General features: G+C 38.3%; 2 protein-coding genes across 3 annotated transcripts; both read left to right on the plus strand.

Annotated features, from left to right (window-relative positions):
* Nucleotides 1-698: 698 nt before the first annotated feature.
* LOC111015750 (alpha 1,4-glycosyltransferase family protein) lies at nucleotides 699-12,108 on the plus strand. Its single transcript, XM_088123000.1, has 5 exons — nucleotides 699-2,472; nucleotides 2,567-2,716; nucleotides 3,463-3,597; nucleotides 10,441-10,629; nucleotides 11,718-12,108. The coding sequence occupies exons 1-5, from the start codon at nucleotides 1,046-1,048 to the stop codon at nucleotides 11,902-11,904; spliced, it is 2,088 nt and encodes a 695-aa protein (XP_087979126.1). The 5' UTR covers nucleotides 699-1,045; the 3' UTR covers nucleotides 11,905-12,108.
* Nucleotides 12,109-12,842: 734 nt separating this feature from the next.
* POLH (Y-family DNA polymerase H) lies at nucleotides 12,843-21,069 on the plus strand. 2 transcript variants are annotated; one of them, XM_088125954.1, is made up of 18 exons: nucleotides 12,843-13,245; nucleotides 14,337-14,457; nucleotides 14,519-14,630; nucleotides 14,715-14,885; nucleotides 15,369-15,533; nucleotides 15,632-15,735; nucleotides 15,812-15,931; nucleotides 16,197-16,320; nucleotides 17,249-17,362; nucleotides 17,487-17,702; nucleotides 18,070-18,172; nucleotides 18,256-18,479; nucleotides 19,001-19,076; nucleotides 19,152-19,276; nucleotides 19,598-19,700; nucleotides 19,812-19,964; nucleotides 20,084-20,126; nucleotides 20,706-21,069. In XM_088125954.1, the coding sequence occupies exons 1-18, from the start codon at nucleotides 13,170-13,172 to the stop codon at nucleotides 20,836-20,838; spliced, it is 2,283 nt and encodes a 760-aa protein (XP_087982080.1). In that variant the 5' UTR covers nucleotides 12,843-13,169; the 3' UTR covers nucleotides 20,839-21,069. The 2 variants fall into 2 exon arrangements, with proteins under 2 accessions (XP_087982080.1, XP_087982083.1); XM_088125957.1 differs by lacking the exon at nucleotides 12,843-13,245 and adding an exon at nucleotides 13,457-13,475.
* The last annotated feature ends 282 nt before the right edge of the window (nucleotides 21,070-21,351 follow it).

Below are 21,351 nucleotides of genomic sequence, written 5' to 3' on the forward strand. Positions count from 1 at the left end.
AAATACTTCAAGGTTGTTATGAGTTTAACAAAAGAACACCCCTGCTCGGCAAATTGTGTATCATAAACCATATGTGCTTTCAAAATGATTTCAGATAGGTTTGTGGTTTAATCAAGCAAATGCTTCTGTAAATTAGTTTTAATGTAATTAGTAGGTGTGGCACACGGGTGTTCCAATTCCTAGATACAATCGTGCAATTTATGAAATATATATAGACAAACATCCTGATATTGTGTGTCATTTACACTTGTCCTTGTCCATGTTATAATTGGCTTAATATTTTACAAATTTTCTCAAGATATCGGTTTTTTTTAATCAAGTTATGCTCAATAATTTCGTTTAAAACAAATAATGCAATAGTGATTCACCTCTAAAATATATTGTATTCTATGGAGTTGATAGCTTTTTAATGTTGAATAAAAAAAAAATATTTGAGCTCTGCTATCTAGACAACCAGCCGATCATGCAAATAAGTAGTTGGTCCATTTGTTTTTGGTTATCTATTTTATAATATTACTTTTACCCAAGAAAAAAATGTTTTTATTTTTTAAAATTGGAAGAGAATTTAAATGCATGTTAAAGAAATCAATATTTTTGTTAGACATAAAAATTTATTTAAATAATTGTACATCGCTGAAAGGTTTTTTTTTTTTTTTTTTTTTTTTTGAGAAACGACTTTACAAGAACTAAGACGAAACAAGGCAGAGTAAAGAAGAAATTTTAGTTGGATCTGCAATATCCTTAGCTTGGTGGACAACCCAGCAGATTTCAGAGAAATCGACAGCACCAAGTTCAAGGGAGTCCGTTTGGGCAATGCTTTCATTCTTTAACTGCCTTTAAGCCTTCACACAGAGCTAGGGCATCAAGGTATTTGATTTGGATTTCTCTGTTAACAGCAAAGCAACAAACGCGCAATAATGATATTGGTTGGCCTTCGCCCATAGAACTCACAGTTCAGATCACTTTGCAACCCGTCTATGATTGAACTACTCCTTCTTTTACCAATGCCGTCTCTCTTCTGAGTTTTGCAATTTCTGTCTGTAAAATGCTGCGGAACCTTCAGACCCGTCGTCGTGGTCCCTATGGCGCCTACTTTTGCGCCTTCGCCGCCGCTTTGCTGCTTCTATTTTCAGTCTCCCTCCTATACACTCGCCTCTCTCACTCTCACTCCCACACTTACTCTCCTCACATGTATCCTAAATCCCTAGGCAACATTCTAGTATCTGATTCGGATGACGACAGCGATATTGTTTTAGGCACCACTACCACCGACGAGGACAAGATCGACGAGCTCGACATTGTGGATGAGGACGTTCGCTCTAGGGCAGCCGGCGATGAAGAATTGGGAGAGGACGAAGATCAATTTGATCAGGTCAGGGTTTCTGGATTTTATTTTGACCATGTTAGCGGGGCCATTAGGAAGGTTTTTGATAACAAACGTTCCATCGAAGATTGGTCTGATGAGAATTCTGGTTTTCCTGTGGAAATAGGTGAAGTGGATCGCAGTAAAGCTGCGTTTGCCTCCGATGATGTGCCGGTTGATGAAGAGGTGAGGAGGAAAGCAAGCGAAATGACTGGGATCGAGGACGCGCTTTTGTTAAAGGTGGGTGGAAGAGTTTCGCCCTTGAGAGATGGGTGGGGAGACTGGTTCGATAAGAAGGGCGATTTCTTGAGGAGGGATAGGATGTTCAAGTCCAACTGGGAAGTCCTGAATCCGCTGAACAATCCCATTTTGCAAGATCCGGATGGTCTGGGTGTGACTGCGTTAACCAGAGGCGATCGAATCGTGCAGAAATGGTGGATGAACGAGTTTAAAAAAGTTCCGTTTCTTGTTAACAAGCCGTTAGGCGTTACGCGGAAAGTTTTTAATACGGAAGTTAAAGACAGTAGTGTGGGCGCAAGGATTAAGAAGAGCAGGAGTCTAAGTGGCGACACTGGTATAAACGTAGTCGACAATGTTAAGGAAAATATAAACGAGATTAGGACTTCAGATGAACACTCCGCTAACGACCTTTCGAGAAAGGAAGTTATCAATATTGATGAAGATTACAGTTCAAAGAGGAATGCGAATTTCAATGCCTATAGGACTTCAATGTCTAGAAGCACTAAGAATGAGAAGAGACGAGATAGAAGCACAGAGAATGCTAATGTAGTAGATAAAGCGGTTCCTAAGAAGGGTGGGGGCTCTGAACTGGGGTTTATGCCTGCTATATATGCAGATGGCAAGCGATGGGGTTATTATCCTGGTCTACATCCGCATCTATCATTTTCTCGTTTTATGGATGCATTCTTCAAGAAAAATAATTGCGACGAGAGAGTTTTTATGGTTTGGAACTCACCTCCTTGGATGTTTGGTGTTCGGCATCAACGTGGGCTAGAGAGTGTGTTCTCCCATCATCAAAATGCATGTGTTGTTATTTTCTCGGAGACAATTGAGCTTGATTTCTTCAAAGATAACTTTGTGAAAAATGGGTACTGATCCTAATAAAGTTCTTGCAAATTCATATATATGTAGAAATATATTCTCTATCTTTGTCATTTAGTAATTGCAATGTTTGCTCAACAGTTACAAAGTTGCGGTTGCTATGCCAAATCTCGATGAACTGCTGAAGGATACACCAACCCATATATTTGCTTCCATCTGGTTTGAATGGAAAAGGACGAAGTTCTATCCTACTCACTACAGCGAGCTTGTTCGTTTGGCTGCTTTATACAAGTAAGCCGTCCTCCCCCCCCCCCCCCCCCCCCCCCCCTTAAATTTTCATTTTTTCTGTAGGGAGATCTATGATTACAACCTCGCACGGTAGAACGTGGTTGGTGCTTCATCTATCTTCCTGATTCTAGGCTTTCACAAATGATAAAAAAAATGAGTTTACAGTATGATAAGAGCTACGAAAGGATTTACGCAAGAAGATGCTCTATCCAAATTATTGTTTATAGATTTCTTTATGTCAAACCTCCCAAAAAAATTGTAGACTCACTCTCATCCAGGTTTTTTTGTGTGGGATGCATTGATGAGAACGGGATGGTATGTATTTGTTTTTTATTTTCTTTTTTTGATAAGAGACGATGTATTTAAAAGAACAAACAAACTAAGGGCGGAGGGTAAAGGTCACTCTCCCCCAAGCTCTAGACAATTACGATGGCCAATCTGAAGTGGATCCAGTAACTCTGTTATGGCCGTCCATCTTGAGATTTCCCTTTCAAACAAATTTCTTCGAAACCCCAAATCCCAGGAATGGGAAGCTTCCACCCAACACTCAGCTGAGGAGCATTCCTTGGACGACAGTCTGAAGAAATCTGGGAATAACGTGGATAGAGGGAAAGACTACCGCAGTAAATTTTAGTGAATATTTAAATGTTATTATCTTTATCATGGCAAAGGCTTGTATGATGACTTCTGATATCATATATATTTTTCCGATTGAGTATATAGATTTCAAATTCTTTTCATTATCCCAGGTATGGTGGAATCTATCTTGATTCTGATATTGTAGTCTTGAACCCTCTATCTTCAATTCACAATTCTGTTGGTGTGGAAGATCAGCTTGCTGGAAGTTCTTTGAATGGTGCAGTAATGGCATTTAGAAGGCACAGGTATGTGGCAGTTCAAAAGGCCTTGGTTATGCGTCCATTAATTTACTAGTTCAAAAGGCCTTGGTCATGTGTCCATTAATTTACTGCTCGGGAACTATCTTGTGTTATTATAACAGTTGATAACATCTTGACTAATCTTCTTTGAATAAACATGTTTGCATGAAGGGAAAAAAAATCATTTTTATGATGTACAAAATCGAAAAAGCAAAAAGATTGAGGGATCAAATGTTTGGAGGACAGCCTTAAAAAATACTTGTCTTCTTAGCTTGTGAACTATTGAGGATTAAAAGATTACCTAACCATGTATATATACAGAGGCTCTGGAATTTAACATACTTTAAATACTTTCACTTTTTATGCATGCGTTTTAAAATCGTTTTATTCTGCTCCATTAAAATATAAAAAAAAAAAGAGTAATTCCTGAATGTGCGATAGGATACTGCTTCATTGGTGGATCTGTTAAACAGTTACCCAAAGCATATTTCTTCTCAATGTAATTGGCCAAACATGCCCCAATGTGTTGATAGTCTCCAACAAAAGGACAGAGGTTAGAGGTGACCTAAAAAAGGGGGAAAAGTTACAAGTATTCCTCGACTACTTGTATAGCACACCTGCTCAGGCTGCTAGAATTTGTGGGGGGTTCTTTGTTTGAAGGTATATCTTCTGAGCCGTTAGACCAAGAAAACGAGAACAGCAATATTAAAGCAGCATTGATGATTATAATAAATGTATCGACTATTTTTTTTTTTTTTTTGGAAAAGAAACTATTTCATTGATGAGTACAGAAAAGGGGAGAGATCCATAGGAAGGCTACAAAAAAGCTCCCCAATTAGATAAGAGAGAGACAAAATTATAGTGTTTAAAGAGAGGAGAGCATTTACACCAAGATACAACCAAACCAACTATAGAATCAAAAAGAAGTTTTGTTGTGGGCTCTCTTCCTTGGAAAATGCGACGATTCCGTTCAAGCCAAACCGTCCATAATAAGGCCCGGACAAAATGGAGCCAAAGACAAAGCTTTTCCTTTTTGAAAGGATGACCGGTGAGTGTATAAGCTAATAATTGGGTGATATCCTTTGGAAGAGCTACCGACCAGCCAAAATTGATGAGGAGTTTGTTCGGTGGCCAGTTTACAAGAGACAAAGATGTGCCCAATGGATTCTCCATGTTGCTTGCATAAGAAACACCAGTGTGGGGAGATGTACAAATAGGGCATTCTTCTTTGCAGTTTGTCTTGTGTGTTGATAGCGTGGAGGCTGGATTCCCAAAGAAAGAACTTAATTTTCTTTGGGTAGTGACCTTTCCAGATGGCGTTGTAAACAAAGAAAGATGCCACTGTTGTGTCTGTTCGGTCAAGGTCTTTAAGGAGGGAGGAAAGGCCATGTGGTTCCAATCTCCAAATGGCAGTGTCCGTATTGGTTGAGAGGTGGGATGAGGAGAGCTTGTGTAAGAGAGAAGCCAACTCCACAATCTCTTCTTCCTTGAGGTTCCTTCGAAAGTTTATGTCCCATGAGCTGTCAGTGGGAGATCAAAGATCGCGAACAACCCCCAATTTGTTGTTGTGCAATGCGAAAAGGAGAGGGAAAGAGATACAGAGGGGTTTATTAGTGAGCCATATATCTTTCCAAAATTTGGCAATGGATCCTGAACCAACCTTATAAACAATTCTGTCAAAATTCAGGGATTTGTGTTTGTCAATGTCTCTCCAAAGCCCTTTAGGAGAAGCAGAGGTCCTGTAGATGTGGTGGGTTCGGATGTCTGTGATGGCATATTTGGCCACAATCACTCTCCTCCAAAGTGCATTTTCTTCAGTGAGGAATCTCCAATTCCATTTGGCAACCCTGTTTTTATCCTTAACACAAAAGAGGCCTAGCCCCCCTTCTTCCAAAGGTTTCTGGACTTGTTCCCATCTAACAAGATTTTGACCTCCCTCATTTTAGTGCCCTTCCACAGAAAGTTTCGGATGAGTTTTTCTAGGTCATGTGATACTTTGATTGGGATGGTGAATAATGACAAGAAGTAGGTGGGTAGGTTGGATAAAGTGGCTTGTATGAGGGTGAGTCTACCCCCTTTGGAGATAAGTGAGTGTTCCCATGAGCTAAGCCTTTTCCTAACCTTCTCAAGCACGGGGTCCCAAAAGGATGTTGTCTTAGGCTTACCATGGAGAGGGAGATCAAGATAGGTGGAGGGCCAAGAACCCTTTCTGCAAGCAAATCTGGTTGCCAATGTCTGTAATTCAGTTTCTGCCAAGTTAATCCCTATGATTTCTGTCTTTTGCAGATTTGTGTTGAGGCCAGATAGATCTTCAAAGGACTTGATGAGATTGAAAAGATTCTCTAACATTCTGTCATCCGTAGTAGAGAAAAGGATAGTATCATCCGCAAACTGGAGATGATTGATATGTATAGGAGGATTTCCAATAGAAAAACCCTTAATCGATTTTTTGGAGGCAGCAAGAGACAACATCCTACTGAAGCAATCTACAATAAGGATAAAGAGGAAAGGTGAAAGGGGGTCACCTTGTCTAAGTCCCCTTGAGGCTTTGATCTTGCCTCTGGGTTTCCCATTAAGAATGATCGAGAAGTTTGCCGATCTAATCCATTTCCTCCATAGGTGGCCAAAACCTTTGGCCTCTAGAATGCTATCTGGAACCTATCCCAGTCGACTTTTATCAAATGCCTTTTCAATATCAAGTTTAATCACAACACCTTTTTCTTGCTTCTTTTCCCATCCATCGATGATCTCATTTGCTATAAGTGATGCATCCAATATCTGTCTCTTAGCCACAAAAGCAGATTGGAATTCAGTTATGGTATGAGGGAGTACCTTTTTGAGCCTCTCGGATAGGACCCTTGCTATGATTTTGTACATACATGATATCAAACTGATTGGACGATAGTCACTAACAGTCCGGGCATCCATCTTTTTCGGGATCAAGCAGATATAGGTCTCGTTGAGGCTAGCATCGATGATGCCTTTTCTAAAAAAATCTTGGAACACTTTTAAGATATCATGTTTGAGAATGTTCCAGTACTTTTTATAGAACTCGGCAGTAAAACCATCTGGGCCTGGAGTTTTGTTGGTTTCAAGATCCTTGACAGCAAACGAGATTTCAGCTTCGATGAAGGGGGCTTCGAGGAGATCTCTTTGAAGCTGGGTGATAGGAGCCCATGATAATGATGCGGGAAGTTGCCTAACACTAATCTTTTTGGTGTACAAGGTTTCATAGAAGGAAACAAATTCTGTTTCAATATCAGCATCTTCAATCAAGCTTCTGCCATCCCTAGACAAGATCTCAAAAATAGAACTTTTCCGACGTCTAGCTGCCACCACTCTATGGAAAAACCCCGTGTTCATATCCCCTTCTTGTAGCCATTTCAACTTACATCTCTGGCGCCAATGGGCCTCTTCGGCTATGGCTATGGAGAGTAGCTGTGCTTTGAGGGAGTTTCTCTGTGATATCTGTACAGCTTGTATAGAGCCCTCTTCCTCCAAGGAGTCTAGAATAGCCAGTTCAGACAGCAACTGCTGCTTTTGCCTAGAATTGCAGCCGTATGTCTCCCCCTTCCAAGATCGAATGATCCCTTCGAAACTTTTCAACTTCTGAATAAAGCCATGTCCAGGCCAGCCATGCAGTGGGGTGATCTTCCACCAGTGTTCAATCAAGGGGAGAAAGGAGTAAAGTTGCATCCACGCGTTATCAAAGCGAAAGGGAGGGGGGCCCCATTGGTTAATTCCCATGGAGAGCTGGATTGGGTAATGGTCTGATGTTTCCCTGTCCAAACGTTTAACCATAGCATTAGGGAATTTTGAAAGGAAAAATCAGAGCAGTGAAACCTGTCCAGCAGAGAGAGATGAGGAGTCCCTCAAATTCGACCATGTGAAGAGGCCATTTTGAAATGGAAGGTCCGTCAGATTGGATTCAGTAATGAAACGGTTGAATAAATTCATGCTGCGAGTAGGCCTTCTTTGTGATGAATTTTCAAATGTCCACCGAGTGACATTAAAATCGCCTCCCAACAGCCAGCCTTCGGTGCACAGACTAGAGAGCTCCTTAAGTTCGTCCCAAAATAGGCCACGGTCCCTGGCTCTGGGAGGACCATATATTCCTGTCAGCCAAAAATTGAAGCCATCAGCAAGGGTGATATGAATAGTGAGGGAGAAGGATCCAACTTTTATATCTGTCACTGAGAGAACGGGGTTATTCCAGAGGATGATGATACCACCGGAAGCTCCAATAGAACCTTTGAAAGCCCAAGCAATGTTTCTCGAACTCCAAAGGGATTTAACAATAAACCTATCCACTTTGGAAATTTTGGTTTCTTGGAGAATCACAACAGAGGGGTGGTGTTGTTGTATGAAGCTTTCTACGAGGGCTCTTTTTTCTTTTGAGCCAATACCCCTGACGTTCCAGGATATAATATTCATAAGGCAACAGATGGCCCACCGACAGTGAGGGAGGAGGAAGGTCCATCATAGTTGATGTTAGAGTAAAGCCCTGCTAGCTCCCGGATATAATTGGCCTGCTTTTTCTGGTCTTGGGTTGTTTTTGGTGTCTTAGCCGGTAGGGGAAGTATGCCAAGGCCCACAGAAGTTAACCATGGAACCACAACTTGCAGATAGGTCGAGGGATCGGATGAGTGATCTAGGATGGGAGGAAGGGGAGGAAGAGGCAAAATAGAATCATCAAACATGGTTGGATGACTCTGTCCAAGGGGCAGGTTAGAATCGGTAGGGTAAAACAGAGTGGGTGGAATGGTGGTGGTAGGAGAGAAATGAGGAACAGTTGCGTTTGAAGAAGGATATGGGCAGGAGACATATGTGTCAGAGTCTGGTTCAAAGGGAGGGGGTTTATGGTGAATTTGTTCCCTGACACAAGGAAAGTCTTTTTGGATGCAAGTTCAATGGTCTTTAGGGGGGCTTTGAGAATGGTGCTAGGTTCTGGTAGAGGGGACAAATAAGAGAAAGGAGCGTTGGCAGGGATAAGGTCAAGGGACAGGGGTGTGATTTAATAGGGAAAAGGATGGGCATGGGTGGTCTGTTCCTTCCCGAATCCCCATAATATCTTTCCCTTTTAAGCTTTTTCCTTCATTCTCCAAAGAAGGCCCAATCTGGGTATCTGGGTGTAGCACCGAAAAGGAAGCGGTGGGGCCGTCCGTGTCAGAACTGTAGCATGGCAGTGTGCCGTCAGAAAAGCTGCTAGGGGGAAGATTTGCAGGCGGCGGTAAGGCAGGGTGGGGTGCTCTAGGGTACGGTCCTAGGAGACCGTCACCATCATCCTCTGGTCGGAAAACTCGATTTTCCGGTGGCAATGCTCCATGGATTCCGGTCGAATATCCAATAAAGTGTTCCGAAGTGAAAAAGGGATCAATCTGTATAGTCAGCTGATCGGTATCCTTGGAAAGCAGGGGAATATGAGCAGGAATAAAACCAGAGGTATTCTTCTTTACCCGGATAGTTGCCTCCATTAAATCAAATCGTGATCGGGTTTTCTTGGAGGCCTCTATGTAACCACCGCAGGAGTTGCCGATGATTTTAAAGGTTTCTTCATCCCATCTATCCAATGGGAGGTTCCTGATTTTAATCCAGCCCCCATAAGAAGGAACTTTTGGAGAAGCTAATGAGGCCAAGCTATTCCAAGGGGCGAATTTTAGTTGGAAAGAACCCACTTTGTACCAGTCCTTGATGGATGAGAGAGTTCAAGCTTGTTCCTTATCTTCACATTTGAGAAGAGCCCTGTCTGCAAAAAAGGGTTTACAGTGCAGAAATGGCAGACATGAACTTGTAGGGCTCGCATAATTTTATACCAGTCATCATGAAAGTGTTTCCGAAAAACGATGATGGAGGTGTCCAAATTGGTGTCTGCATGTGGGTAGGTCTGTGGTTTAATAGCAGGGCGGGAACACTCCTTCTGTGGCTCCTCTCTCTTCTTCTTAAGTACTTCACAGAAGGAAAGGGGATGTTTGGTTTGTTGCTGGTTGTTAGAGGGCAATAAATGTGTGGTCTTGGTTGGTGGATCAGGGATGGACTGTGTGGGCGTCTTGACATTGAAGTCTTTAAGGAGGTTGATGAAGGAGAGCCAACCTTTTCTATTATCTCCAACAGGGACCAAGATTTTGTTAATGCCTCCATTAATGTCCAACTTGGCTATTTCGGCAAGAGTGCCTTTTCTGTTGGTTGTCTTTTCAACCCACAGAGTCTGTTCGTCAATCCTCGTTTCCTTGAAGAATCTTTGGTTGATGGGCAAATGTAGAAGAGAGTCAAAACAGCATGTAATCCATGTTAACGAGGACCAGTGTATAGATAGGAAGAAGGATTTATCCCTGGTAGTTTCTGTGATCTTTACACGTTTTCCCCGGTATCTGTTATCAATGTCGACAGTGAAACGTTTCCGATCAACTGTAATGGCTCGGCAAGACATGGCTGGTCACCGGTGAGAGGTTTAGAGATGACATGGTGGTGGGGTTGGTTGGCCGGTAGGGATGGGTAGGGAGAGAGAGTCCATAGCGCAACGGTGCCTTTTGTTTTATAAATGTATCGACTATTATTGTTGTGGTTTATCATTGTTGTCAACTTCATTTACTTTACATATTTACTTATGTAAAAGGTTGAATATTTTGTATGTATATTTATCTGCTATGTTTAATGAATTTATAATGTGATAGAATTAGTAAGTGTTTAATAATAGGTTTTTTTTAGTACTAATAATAGGTTGAGGCAACTATGAAGTGTTTCTCCATGTTGTTAAACACTTCATTGAGCAGTACTTGGTGTCCAAATTTGTCTTATGATTCTGATTAGCCTGGATAATTTTTGAGCTACAAATTTGTCTCTTCCCTGCAGCCCCTTTATAATGGAGTGTCTGAAAGAATACTATTCGACCTATGATGATAGCAGTTCTAGATGGAATGGGGCTGAGCTCTTGACAAGAGTTGCAAAGAGGTTTTCAAGAGAAGTGTCAACAGAACAGTTTGAGTTGAATGTGCAGCCTTCTTTTGTATTCTTTCCCATTGCCTCACAGAATATTACTAGGTAATTTCTGATTACTTTGTTCGAATGCGCGTGAATATTTTGGATTTTTTTTTGACACCCAGAAATTGATATATATTATATGTTGGATTTTCATATTAGCTGGAAATATTAGTTAATCTTTATTTTTAGCTTAACCTTTATTTGTAACAAGTCTTTCTCCTATTTAAGAGGATTTAACTTGTACATTCTAAAATAAGGCAGAATACATTCACTCAAAATTAAGAGAGTATCATAATAGGAGGTTATGTGTTTGAACTCCATAAAATGTCATTTCCTATCCAAGCCCACGACATTTAGCTCTGAAAGGTGAAGTTCTAGAAGCATCTGTCTGATTGAAATTGACTTTTGTTTCAGGAGCACTTTTTTAGTTAGAAAATTCTTCCTTTCCTTTTGTGTGAGTTCTCTGCTGCTGTGCAAAACTTGTGGGTCCTATGTATTCCATCTATTAAGCCTCGAAGAAACCTTCCTTTACTGCAGACTTATATCTCTTCTGACTCTTTATATGTGGGCATGTCTTTAAAGAACCTTAGTCTAAACACACTTCCATTTCACTGATCTCTAGGCAAAGACTTGCTTAATCAATCCTTGATCTTTCCTTCTTTTTTAAACTGGTCATATTTGATTTGTAGCCAGTTGACATGAGAAGAAAAGGTCTATAGAGGTGTACTTTATTTTCTAAATTGCAGGGTTTAAGAGGTTGGATCTATCAAGCATGGCATCTTAAAACTTGCCGAGTTTGCCCAGCCTCTTTATAATTAGATAATTTGAACAATCTAGGGAACGTTTGGGCTAAGGGAAGGTCTCATAGCTAAACATCAGCCTAGAAATTTCCCTCTTCCCCCAAGCCTCCAATGTTCAGCTTAGTATTTTCTCGAAAAGACTGCCCTTCTGCCATGCTCCGACTTTTTGTTATTAGTTGTGGAGATCAGGTTTCTCAACCCCATAAGCACCGTACTTACATTGTTAAGCTGCTTTCTCCAGACATGTTCTGAAATCGGATTACTTCAAGAATTCATTGTGTAAATTTTCGAATTTCAGTTTATATTATTAACTTTTCCTTTATGTTCAATCAAATTTCCTGCAAATAGATACTTTGCTGCACCAGCAACTACAACTGAAAAAGCTGAACAGGAGGCTCTACGGAAGAAAATCTTGGAAGACTCGCTGACGTTCCATTTCTGGAACAGTGTGACATCTACTCTCATTCCCGAGTCCGAGAGCCTTGTGAGCAAACTTTTGGAACATACTTGTATCAGATGCTTCGACATATTGTGAATTTTTCCGGTACTGTCCAAAGTTATTTAAGCACAATAGACTGAGTTTTTGTAACTTTAATAGTGTGGCTGGGCTGGGGCTGGCATTCTATCCTAGGATCTTCATGGGTTTAGATTCAGCCATATGAATATGAGGTTTCAGCCCTGTTTTAATTTATAATTCTGGGTGTACTGTACATGCACATATATGATACACATTTTACCATCTCTTCCTGTGTGCTCTTATTCGCATCGAATTATATATATATATTATTAGCAATAGCTAAGAATTCGTGTGAAGATGGGGATACTTTTTTTCTCTGTATATGGCTTGTGATATGTACACGAACAAGGTTTATTTATTTTAATACATAGAACATGAACATGTGGTTTTTATAATTTTCCAAAAACTGGAATCCCTTTATCTGACATGATTAGTTGGTCGTGAAATTGGCTGTTCGGCAAGTCACGTTTATTTTTTAAATGGTATAGAATTATTTGTTCAGTAGACAGTAGATAGCTGTCTGGGCAAGTATGTGTGTGTATACTGTATACATCCGGAGGGATATGTGTATAAAAAAGTATCATCCTTTTTAAATTTTAGGTTAAATTATTATAAATTTAATAGTCTGTCTATTTGATTCTTAGTTTTTGATTTTGTGTACTTTAATTCTTAACACCGTTAATATCTATCATATGTGAAACCATGTTGTTTACACATGATCTCTTTTACATTCTATATTTGAAGTGATATAAAAATAACTAGTCCAAACTTTTTGGAACGTTACTAAATTAAGTTGATTTATACATCCTGCATAATAACATTACTACGGAAGTCTTTATGGAAAATTCCCAATTTTGTATAACTTTTTATTTTAACTTAATTAAGTGTTACTTTTTGTCCACCAAAATAAATGATAAAAGCATATACTCCTTCATTTGTTAGCAATTAAAACTCGCGGGTCAGAAAAGTCCCCTTTTTATTTTCTTTGATCATCGGAAAAGATTGGCGCCATTTTAACGAATTTCTCATAAGATTGAAATGAATTGATTATTGATAAATTTTGCAATCAACGGATTTGGCGAACTACAATCTCCCTGAAGTTTATTCGCCGTTCGAGCAAATCATGTCCCGTTACCCTTACACCTTCGTCTACTTTTGTGTGCGATCCACTTCCACTTTGAATTTTTAGTTAAAGTTGGCGTGGATCCTAATTGCTAAACAAATCTGTTCTGTTAACTTCCCTGATATTACTTGAAGAAGAAGCACATCTTTCTTGGTAAGGGATGCCGGTGGCGAAGCCGGAATCATCAGATGTCAGAATCATCGCTCACGTAGACATGGACTGCTTCTACGTTCAAGGTTCGATTTCTCTTACACCCTAACGCTCATCTTTATAAAACTACCATCAACTGTGAATTCCTATGAAGTCCCTTGTTTACTTTTTTTCTGGCTCCAAGACTACCAACTTCGAAGCACAGTCTGAAATTGCTCTTTCTTGCCGCCGTGCTATGAAATTTTAGCCCAAAATTTCTCTTTACGTTTGTTAGTTCCCCCATCACACAACCACGACAGGGGTTCCTCTCTTCCATGTACTTCTACTTCTTTATACGGATATGCTTCCGAATTGAAATAGCTAAAATGTGGCTTTATGGACCGACTAAAATCTCTTATTTGACAAGGGACCGAGTTTAGTTACAGCGCGATTTGCTGGTTGGGGCATAACAGGAGAACTTTCATAGATAAATTTCTGGCCGAGTGGAGGAGTAGAGTTATTTTAGTATAGTGCTTTATTATTGGCTTGTACTTGCCCAAACTTGGGAGGTCATATTATTTTGGTTCCTATATAGTCAGTCTAGTTCTTTGGTGTTTTATTGGAGCTGTTTTCTAGCTTGTTGGCGTCTCACACCTTTTTATTTTTAACCAATGAAGGTTTTCTTGGTTAGAAAGAAGAAAAATTAAAATCTAAAGCGGTAATATAATTTAAGCATGGGTATAATCTCCTTTTATATTAATGCTAGTTGGAGTTATTTCTTTGTTATTTCCCTTGGCTTGTTTGAGAGGACATGCCTTCCTCTCATTTTATACTTCTCACTCATCAAATAAAAAGCTTGTTTCCTATAAAAAACATAGTTCATAATCCTAGAATCACCTGGAAAAATGGTATCTGATTCTGGCTGGGGTGTTATTAAGATTCTTGATAAGAATAAAACTTGACACTAAAATTTGAGGTTGCTGCTGCATGATTTCGTGATAAGCTGTAAGTGGGGTTCATGGATTCTTATCAGTGCAAAGATTAGCATTAATGTATGATCAGAGAAGTTGTGGAAAATTTGTCTGCCATGTTGTGCTTTTCATACCCTTTTTCCAAAAGATTACGGTAAAGTTTCTTTTATGGTTTGATTGACAAGGTTTTCCTCTCTCTCAAGTTAATTGTTTTATTATCTCTGCAGTTGAGCAGCGGAGACAGCCACATTTAAGGGGTTTACCCACTGCCGTGGTTCAGTATAACCCATGGAAAGGTGGTGGCTTGATTGCTGTTGGCTATGAGGCACGCAAATTTGGTGTGAAGCGGTATTGACATGTCTCTCCCCACGTTATGATTTATTATCTTCAAAACTCTAATAAGCTTCAGATCAATGCGAGGTGATGAGGCAAAGAAAGTCTGCCCTGAAATTCAGCTTATTCAAGTTCCCGTGGCACATGGTAAAGCAGACCTCAAGACATACCGGGATGCCGGTTCGGAGGTCAGTAGGATGATTAGTACATTGGGTCTTCTACGTTACCCAGGAATGCTGACATTTTCAAATAATGAACTATCAACATTGTAGGTTGTTCGTGTTCTTTCAAAGAAGGGAAGGTGTGAGAGAGCATCAATTGATGAAGTATATCTTGACCTAACAGATGCTGCTGAAGCAATGTTACTTGAAACTCCTCCAGAGAGCATGGAGGTTATTGATGTTGAGGCTCTTAAATCTCATATTTTAGGGCTTGATCAAGAGGTTAGATACAATATCTGAGATTTCTTCATTCCTGATCTTCTCCTGCTTAAAGTCACAACTCAAATGAGTAACTAAGCCTAAAAAATGTTAATTAGTAGGTGCCAATTTTCATTGTAAATTTTGACCATTTTTTTTCAATAAATCAATAAAAAAAACAAAAGCTTTAATTGATATAATGCGAAGAGAGTGGCTGAAATTGAAAAAAGACCTTAACTGGTACAAACAAGGGACTGGTCACATTGATAAAACCACCACTACATTTAGGGACTTCACTGTGACAGTAATCATTTATTTCTTCTTGTATGCATATCTTTTTTCCCTCTTCCTTTTAGCTTGGTTAAACAAGATCTTTTTCTTTATCCAACTGTACCATTAAAATTTAAATTCAATCAACTCCATAGTGCTGAAGTGCTGATAATATTGGTCATGAACTGGCTTTTTCATCAGCTACAATATACATTATTGAAATTGATTTTAAATCAGGAACAAAGTGGTAACCAAGGAAGTGTAAGGATGTGGCTTACACGGAGTGATTCAGATTATCGTGATAAGCTGTTGGCTTGTGGAACTCTCATTGTCGCTGAACTAAGGATGCAACTGTTGAAGGAGACCGAGTTCACTTGTTCTGCTGGCATTGCTCATAACAAGGCAGGATGAAATTTATTTGTTCATATTAAATCCTATATTTCACACGACACTATCTTGTAAATGATATTATTTTCAATTATATATGAGATTGTGAGAAGATGCTGGCTAAACTTGCAAGTGCCATGAATAAACCTGCTCAACAAACTGTTGTGCCCCTCTCCTGCGTGGAAGGATTGCTTGATTCCCTGCCAGTAAAGAAAATGTAAGTTTCATTTTGTGATGTCTAATGATATGTTAACATTTAACTTATTCCTGCCAGTGCTGAATTTCTGTGGCAGGAAGCAACTTGGTGGAAAGCTAGGGAGTTCTTTAGAAAGTGACCTTGGTGTGAACACTGTTGGAGATCTATTGAAGTTTTCAGAGCAGAAGCTACAAGAGCGTTATGGTGTCAATACTGGGTAAATGAACTTAATGTTGGATCTCTTCGGAATAACTACAGTGAAATAAATAAATTAAAAGGAAAACAGGAAAAAAGAGACAAAATGAATAAGGACACTTGTTTGTAATTTCATACTCTCTCTATGAAATTGTTTTGTTTCAGACCAGAAAAAGGGAAAAAAGAGAATAAAGGTTGTTATGGTTTGTAGGGTTGTGTTATCAGTTTGTCTGCTTACAATCAACAGAGCAGGTCTAATAGAATAATTTTACTTCTCTTTTTTTTAGTACTTGGTTATGGAATATAGCTAGAGGAATCAGTGGGGAAGAAGTAGAAAGTCGCCTTCTCCCCAAAAGCCATGGTTCTGGGAAGAATTTTTCTGGGCCCCAAGCTCTGAGGACAATTTCTTCAGTAAGATTTATTTTTTATTTTAATGTTTATCATAAGAGTACATCAGTAAGATTTATGCTCCTGTTGTTTGGTCTTTCTTCCTTTTCTTTCTTGATGTGAGTGTGTGCTTAGGAGGATGAATAATCTTCTTGTATTGCAGATTGATTAAGGCTTTGATGTACAGCGCTTTGAGTGTTTAATGCTGAATATTCTAAATTGATGTTATGCTACCAAATATTCAGTTGAATCTAATTGCCATTTGTCTTATTTCTAGTATTGATACTAGATTTATTCTTTACAATTCTTTCTATTACATGATTTTGATCTTCGAGGAATGTGTTAGAAATAACACAAATTAAGACATTGAAGTATTTAAGAGCATGCAGAAGTATGATCAACTGGACCAGGGGTATGTCTTCAACTAATATTTAAAAACAGAATCAGCTTCAGCTTTGAGAATTGGAACTGATCTAACAACAATGGCTATGACATTTGGTATTCAAGAAGTGTGTATAATATTTAACAACATAGGTGACCACAATGGGTTTCAAATTCATAATCCATTGGTTAAACCCTAGGCCTTCACCACCTTATGCAACCCTTGGGTTGCATGTGTGTTTAACTATCATCCTTAAATTAGGTACCGGCGCATAATTGTTGAAGATAAAATGTGCAGCTGGAACTTAAAATTGATACTTGTTGGAATGTACATCTAGCACATGTTCTGTGCTTAAATTAATGTTTTCCAGGTTAGTTGACATCGAAACAAACTCTGGAACTGGAATCAATTCATTTATTTCCAAATGGCATTTCTATATGGTGCTTACTGTTGCTCCAAACATGGTTTCATGTGCAAGAAGATATTCTTTCCCCTTGACATAAGACTGGTGGTGCATGTTTGGAAGTCCTTGTTTAATCATGGTGCCCATCATCATTCCCACTTATGCAGGTTCAGCACTGGATAAATGAACTTTCTGAAGAATTGAGTGAACGTCTTTGTTCTGATTTAGATCAAAACAGGCGAATGGCTCACACCCTTACACTTCATGCTAGTGCATATAAGGTTTGTTTTTCGTGCTCTCAACATGTTACTGAGATTTTGGTTCCACAACACAAATTAATAAATGTATTTATAAATGGCTTGCTGCCCACTAATTGTTGAGATACGTTGGTGCTTGGTGGTGCAGTTGAGTGACTCAGATTCGCATAAAAAGTTCCCTTCCAAGTCTTGTCCCTTGAGATACGGTGCTGCTAAAATTCAGGAGGATGCACTAAACTTGTTTAAGGCTGGATTGCGGGATTATTTAGGCTCTTTCGGAGCTAACACCCAGAGAGATCCAAACGGTGGATGGAGAATAACTTCTCTTTCGGTCTCTGCCAGTAAAATTGTTACCATACCATCTGTAAGTTTGAACATATTTGGCTATTAGTTATGTGGTCTGGTTATGCCCGATCACTAAGGGCTTGGACATCTTGTCATATTGCTTGCAGCCTAAAACCTGAAGTATTGCTCTTTGGCTGAAAAAACTTCCCTAGTTTCCTGTCTGAATTTGATAGGAAACTTTACCGATGATTGTTTAAATCTTTTAGCATAAAACCCTACTGTTTTTACGGCTAAACTGTACTTACTGTTGAACAATACTAGTTGACATGTTTTTTTTAAAAAAAAAATCAGTTCATCTGTACATTGATGCTATTTATTTCATTAATTTTTTGGTTGTTTTCTTTTAATTTCAATGCTCAGCCTTCTCGTGCATATTCTTCTGATAGGGAACGTGTTCAATTACAAAATACTTGCATGGCCAGCATTCTTCCTGCACGGCATCTGAGCAACTTCAGGATAAGGATACACAAGAAGCTGCTTTACTTTCAGGTATTAAGAGTTAAAATATGCTTCCTTCTATTTTTCTTCTCATTGTGCTTATTTTAGTTGATGAGAACTTCCTGGTCACTTAGGTTGTACGAATTATTCAGCGGTGGATTCAAATGAAGCTCATGATGAATACACTGGTGAAGAAACCAAGATTGAAAACGTTCATTTAGGTTGTACAAACCATTCAATAGACTCAACCGAGGCTCTTGATAAATTCACCGAAGATGAAATAGAGGTCGAGAATGCAGTAGATACATGTAGTTTGGATCAAAATGTGTGTGAAAGGGATTCGTTGAAAGAAGTCATGGTATATGACAATAAATAGTTCTTTTATTGTTTTATGTTCTTGTAACATATTCTACAACACTTATTCTGAACGGATCATATTCTACAACACTTTTCTGAACGTATCAAGTTGTTGTAGTATGATCTTTTGACTTTTATGGTAGCTTTAGTTTTTGGAATCAAAAGTTTTGGAGTTTGAGTTTTAGATTTTTGTTCCAAGATTGCCTGTTTTTAGCTTCTGTGAACCAATAGGTATAATTGCAAATGCCAATTCTGAATAATTTTTACGCAGTCACAAGAAACCTCAATTACGTAGGACTAGTTTTCATGTTTGCAATTTGAAATTTGTATTGAGAAGTTTTGAATAAATCCAGTTGTAATGAGCATTCTCATTGCTACGAGGTTGAGTTAGAGTTACTGAGCATTCTAGTGGTAATGCCATCTTTAATGCTGTCTAATGTGCGGTGCATTTTCTTAAGATTAATGTAAAAGTACTTCAGGTAATAACATTTATGATTTCTAACCAGATTTTTTGATGTGCAGGATCCATCTTGTTCTTCCAAAATGTTAGAAAAAGATGGTGATATCCTAGAAACAACCAGGCTGCCCTTAGTTTCAGGTATGGTATTTGTGTACACCCTAATATTTTTCTTCCTTTCCCGCTTTCTAACCTAAATACAGGTACTTCTTACAGAAACCAAGTTCTGTTCGGGTCCAAGTAAAAGTGAGTTCCCAATACTCCCATTAGAAGAACAGAAGTTCAAGAATACAAGAAGTATGTCCCCTCTGTGTACAAAAAGGAACACATCAAAAGACAAGGTTTGCATATGCTTCTCTATTCTAATTCATTTGAAAAGTTCCACAAGCATGAGAGATTTTGCTGTGAAGTATGGGAGTAAAAGAATAAATGGATCAAAGAAGTTATATTACGAATGTTTGGCCACCCCATGGAACTGAAGAGCGTAATGTTTGATTTTTAATGGGGCCAATTGTGCTTTTGAACAAAATAGTTGATTTTTGTATATTTCAATTTTAAGTTAAAATATTGTTTTTTAATCCAAAAAGGTTTGTGTTTAATTGGAAGAGTTATCACACTTTGAAGATTTGTTGTTTTTATTCTTTATCATGTCATGATGTCAGGGGACAGCTTCAATCTTGAGATTCTTTAAGCCTGATCTCTCATCAACATCGAGGAATCAGGGACTTGGTGAACGCATCCAAGATGGTAGCTTATCATCTGCTGGTATTTTTCAAATTTATTGCCCTCTTAGAATTGTAATACTGGCCTATTAGACTTGCAATTTACCTGTATACACCTAGAATTGAATTTCATGCATATGCTGATTGCTGTCAGATGGACATACTAGCAGTGAACAAAGCGGTGAAAGATGGAATTATAAAGTTGATGAGATTGACGTTTCAGTCGTAGAAGAATTACCGCCAGAAATTCAGAAAGAAATATGGTGTTGGCTCAGGCCTCACAAACGATCCAATTCGATGAACCGAGGTTCGACCATTGCTCGTTACTTTCTACCTGCTAAAACTACTCGACCGTAGTGATCCTTTTGGATGATGTATTTGTAAATATGTATCGTCTTGATGATGATTATATCTGTGAGTTTACAGACCACCAACCCCTCAGAAAATGGTGCACATTTTCATTTTCAAGGTTAGTCTCTGAATGCTTCATATATGTGATCTGTTTATATCTCATATTTTAATCTTTCTACATTATGAGATTGGAGATCTTTGTCTTAGAGATCACATTATGGTTAGAGATTATTAAAATTTATGTATGCAGTTTTAGAAGTTACAGATATAAACGCTACATAAATGCTAGGAACCAGTTGTCTATTTACATTTTCTTTAATCTGTTTTTTTCCTTATAAATTCTAGCCAACTTTTTTAAAATTTTAAGAAAGCTGTTTTGAAAATAATAATAATAATAATGTAGAATTGTCAATTGAAAAGTGTTATTTTCGTTTTAGCATGAAAAGCTGACGGAATGAAACAGAAGTAAAAAAAAAAAAAGAAAAAAAAAAAGAAGAAAGTTGAGGTAATAAATGTTAGTAATCTTAGGCAGAGTAATTAAATTTTCGATCTTAAAAAAGGTAATTTGAAAAAAATAAGAAATAAAGATGAGAGATGTATTGAAAATTGGACATATTAAATCATAAATAATAATCCATTATTCCCTTATTTTTTCTAAAGTAAATAACAAAAGTTGTCGTTTTTAAAATTTTAATAGGTTTATGGCAGGGGAAAGTGAAAACTTGAAGCGTGGTGAACAGACAGGCGATGAAATCGAAAACCAGAGACAAAGCAAAGCAGTAAAACCCAAAGCCAGAGTGGTATTACATTCTCCAAACAAGGAAAAATGAGGAGAATACCATATCATACCAGTGGGCAGAGTCCACGGTTTTGTTTGAAAAAAGTTTGCCTTTGATACCCTCCAATTTCGGTTTATTGCTAACAAAAGCCACGATTATTGTGTTTTTATTTTTTATTTTTAATTTTTAATATATAGTTGAATTGAATCACTTGTTGGAAGAATTTAAATCTCTAATTTTTTTGGTATTGAACGGTTGGCCAACACCATTATTGTGCTCCAATTTTATCAAATATCTCCCCCCTCTAATTTTGGTCCCAAATAAAGTAATCCACGAGGTCGGCTGCAGTCCTTTCAATAAAGAAAAACCTTAATAAAATCCTGTTTCGATCATTATTTTACATAATTCATTCGAAAATTTTGTGAATTCTTTTTTTTTTTTTTTTGCAATAACATTATTTTTTATAAATTATTTAATTACAATTTTAAAGATATAATTTTTACTTTTAGAATTCTTTTAAAAATTAAAACACAGGACGAAGTAAAAGTTTGGATTACTTAAGTA

Source organism: Momordica charantia (genome assembly GCF_013281855.1).
Source record: "Momordica charantia cultivar OHB3-1 chromosome 1 unlocalized genomic scaffold, Mcharantia_2.0 BLBB01000001.1, whole genome shotgun sequence".
Lineage (NCBI taxonomy): Eukaryota > Viridiplantae > Streptophyta > Magnoliopsida > Cucurbitales > Cucurbitaceae > Momordica > Momordica charantia.

Excerpts from the sequence above, each read along its gene's own strand:
- POLH (XM_088125954.1), top strand. The coding sequence starts at position 13,170 with ATGCCGGTGGCGAAGCCGGAATCATCAGATGTCAGAATCATCGCTCAC. Across the intron at positions 16,321-17,248 it reads CTCTGAGGACAATTTCTTCA|GTTCAGCACTGGATAAATGA; the intron begins GTAAGATTTATT and ends CCACTTATGCAG. Across the intron at positions 19,965-20,083 it reads ATCCAATTCGATGAACCGAG|ACCACCAACCCCTCAGAAAA; the intron begins GTTCGACCATTG and ends GTGAGTTTACAG.
- LOC111015750 (XM_088123000.1), top strand. The coding sequence starts at position 1,046 with ATGCTGCGGAACCTTCAGACCCGTCGTCGTGGTCCCTATGGCGCCTAC. Across the intron at positions 2,473-2,566 it reads GATAACTTTGTGAAAAATGG|TTACAAAGTTGCGGTTGCTA; the intron begins GTACTGATCCTA and ends TTTGCTCAACAG. Across the intron at positions 3,598-10,440 it reads ATGGCATTTAGAAGGCACAG|CCCCTTTATAATGGAGTGTC; the intron begins GTATGTGGCAGT and ends TCTTCCCTGCAG.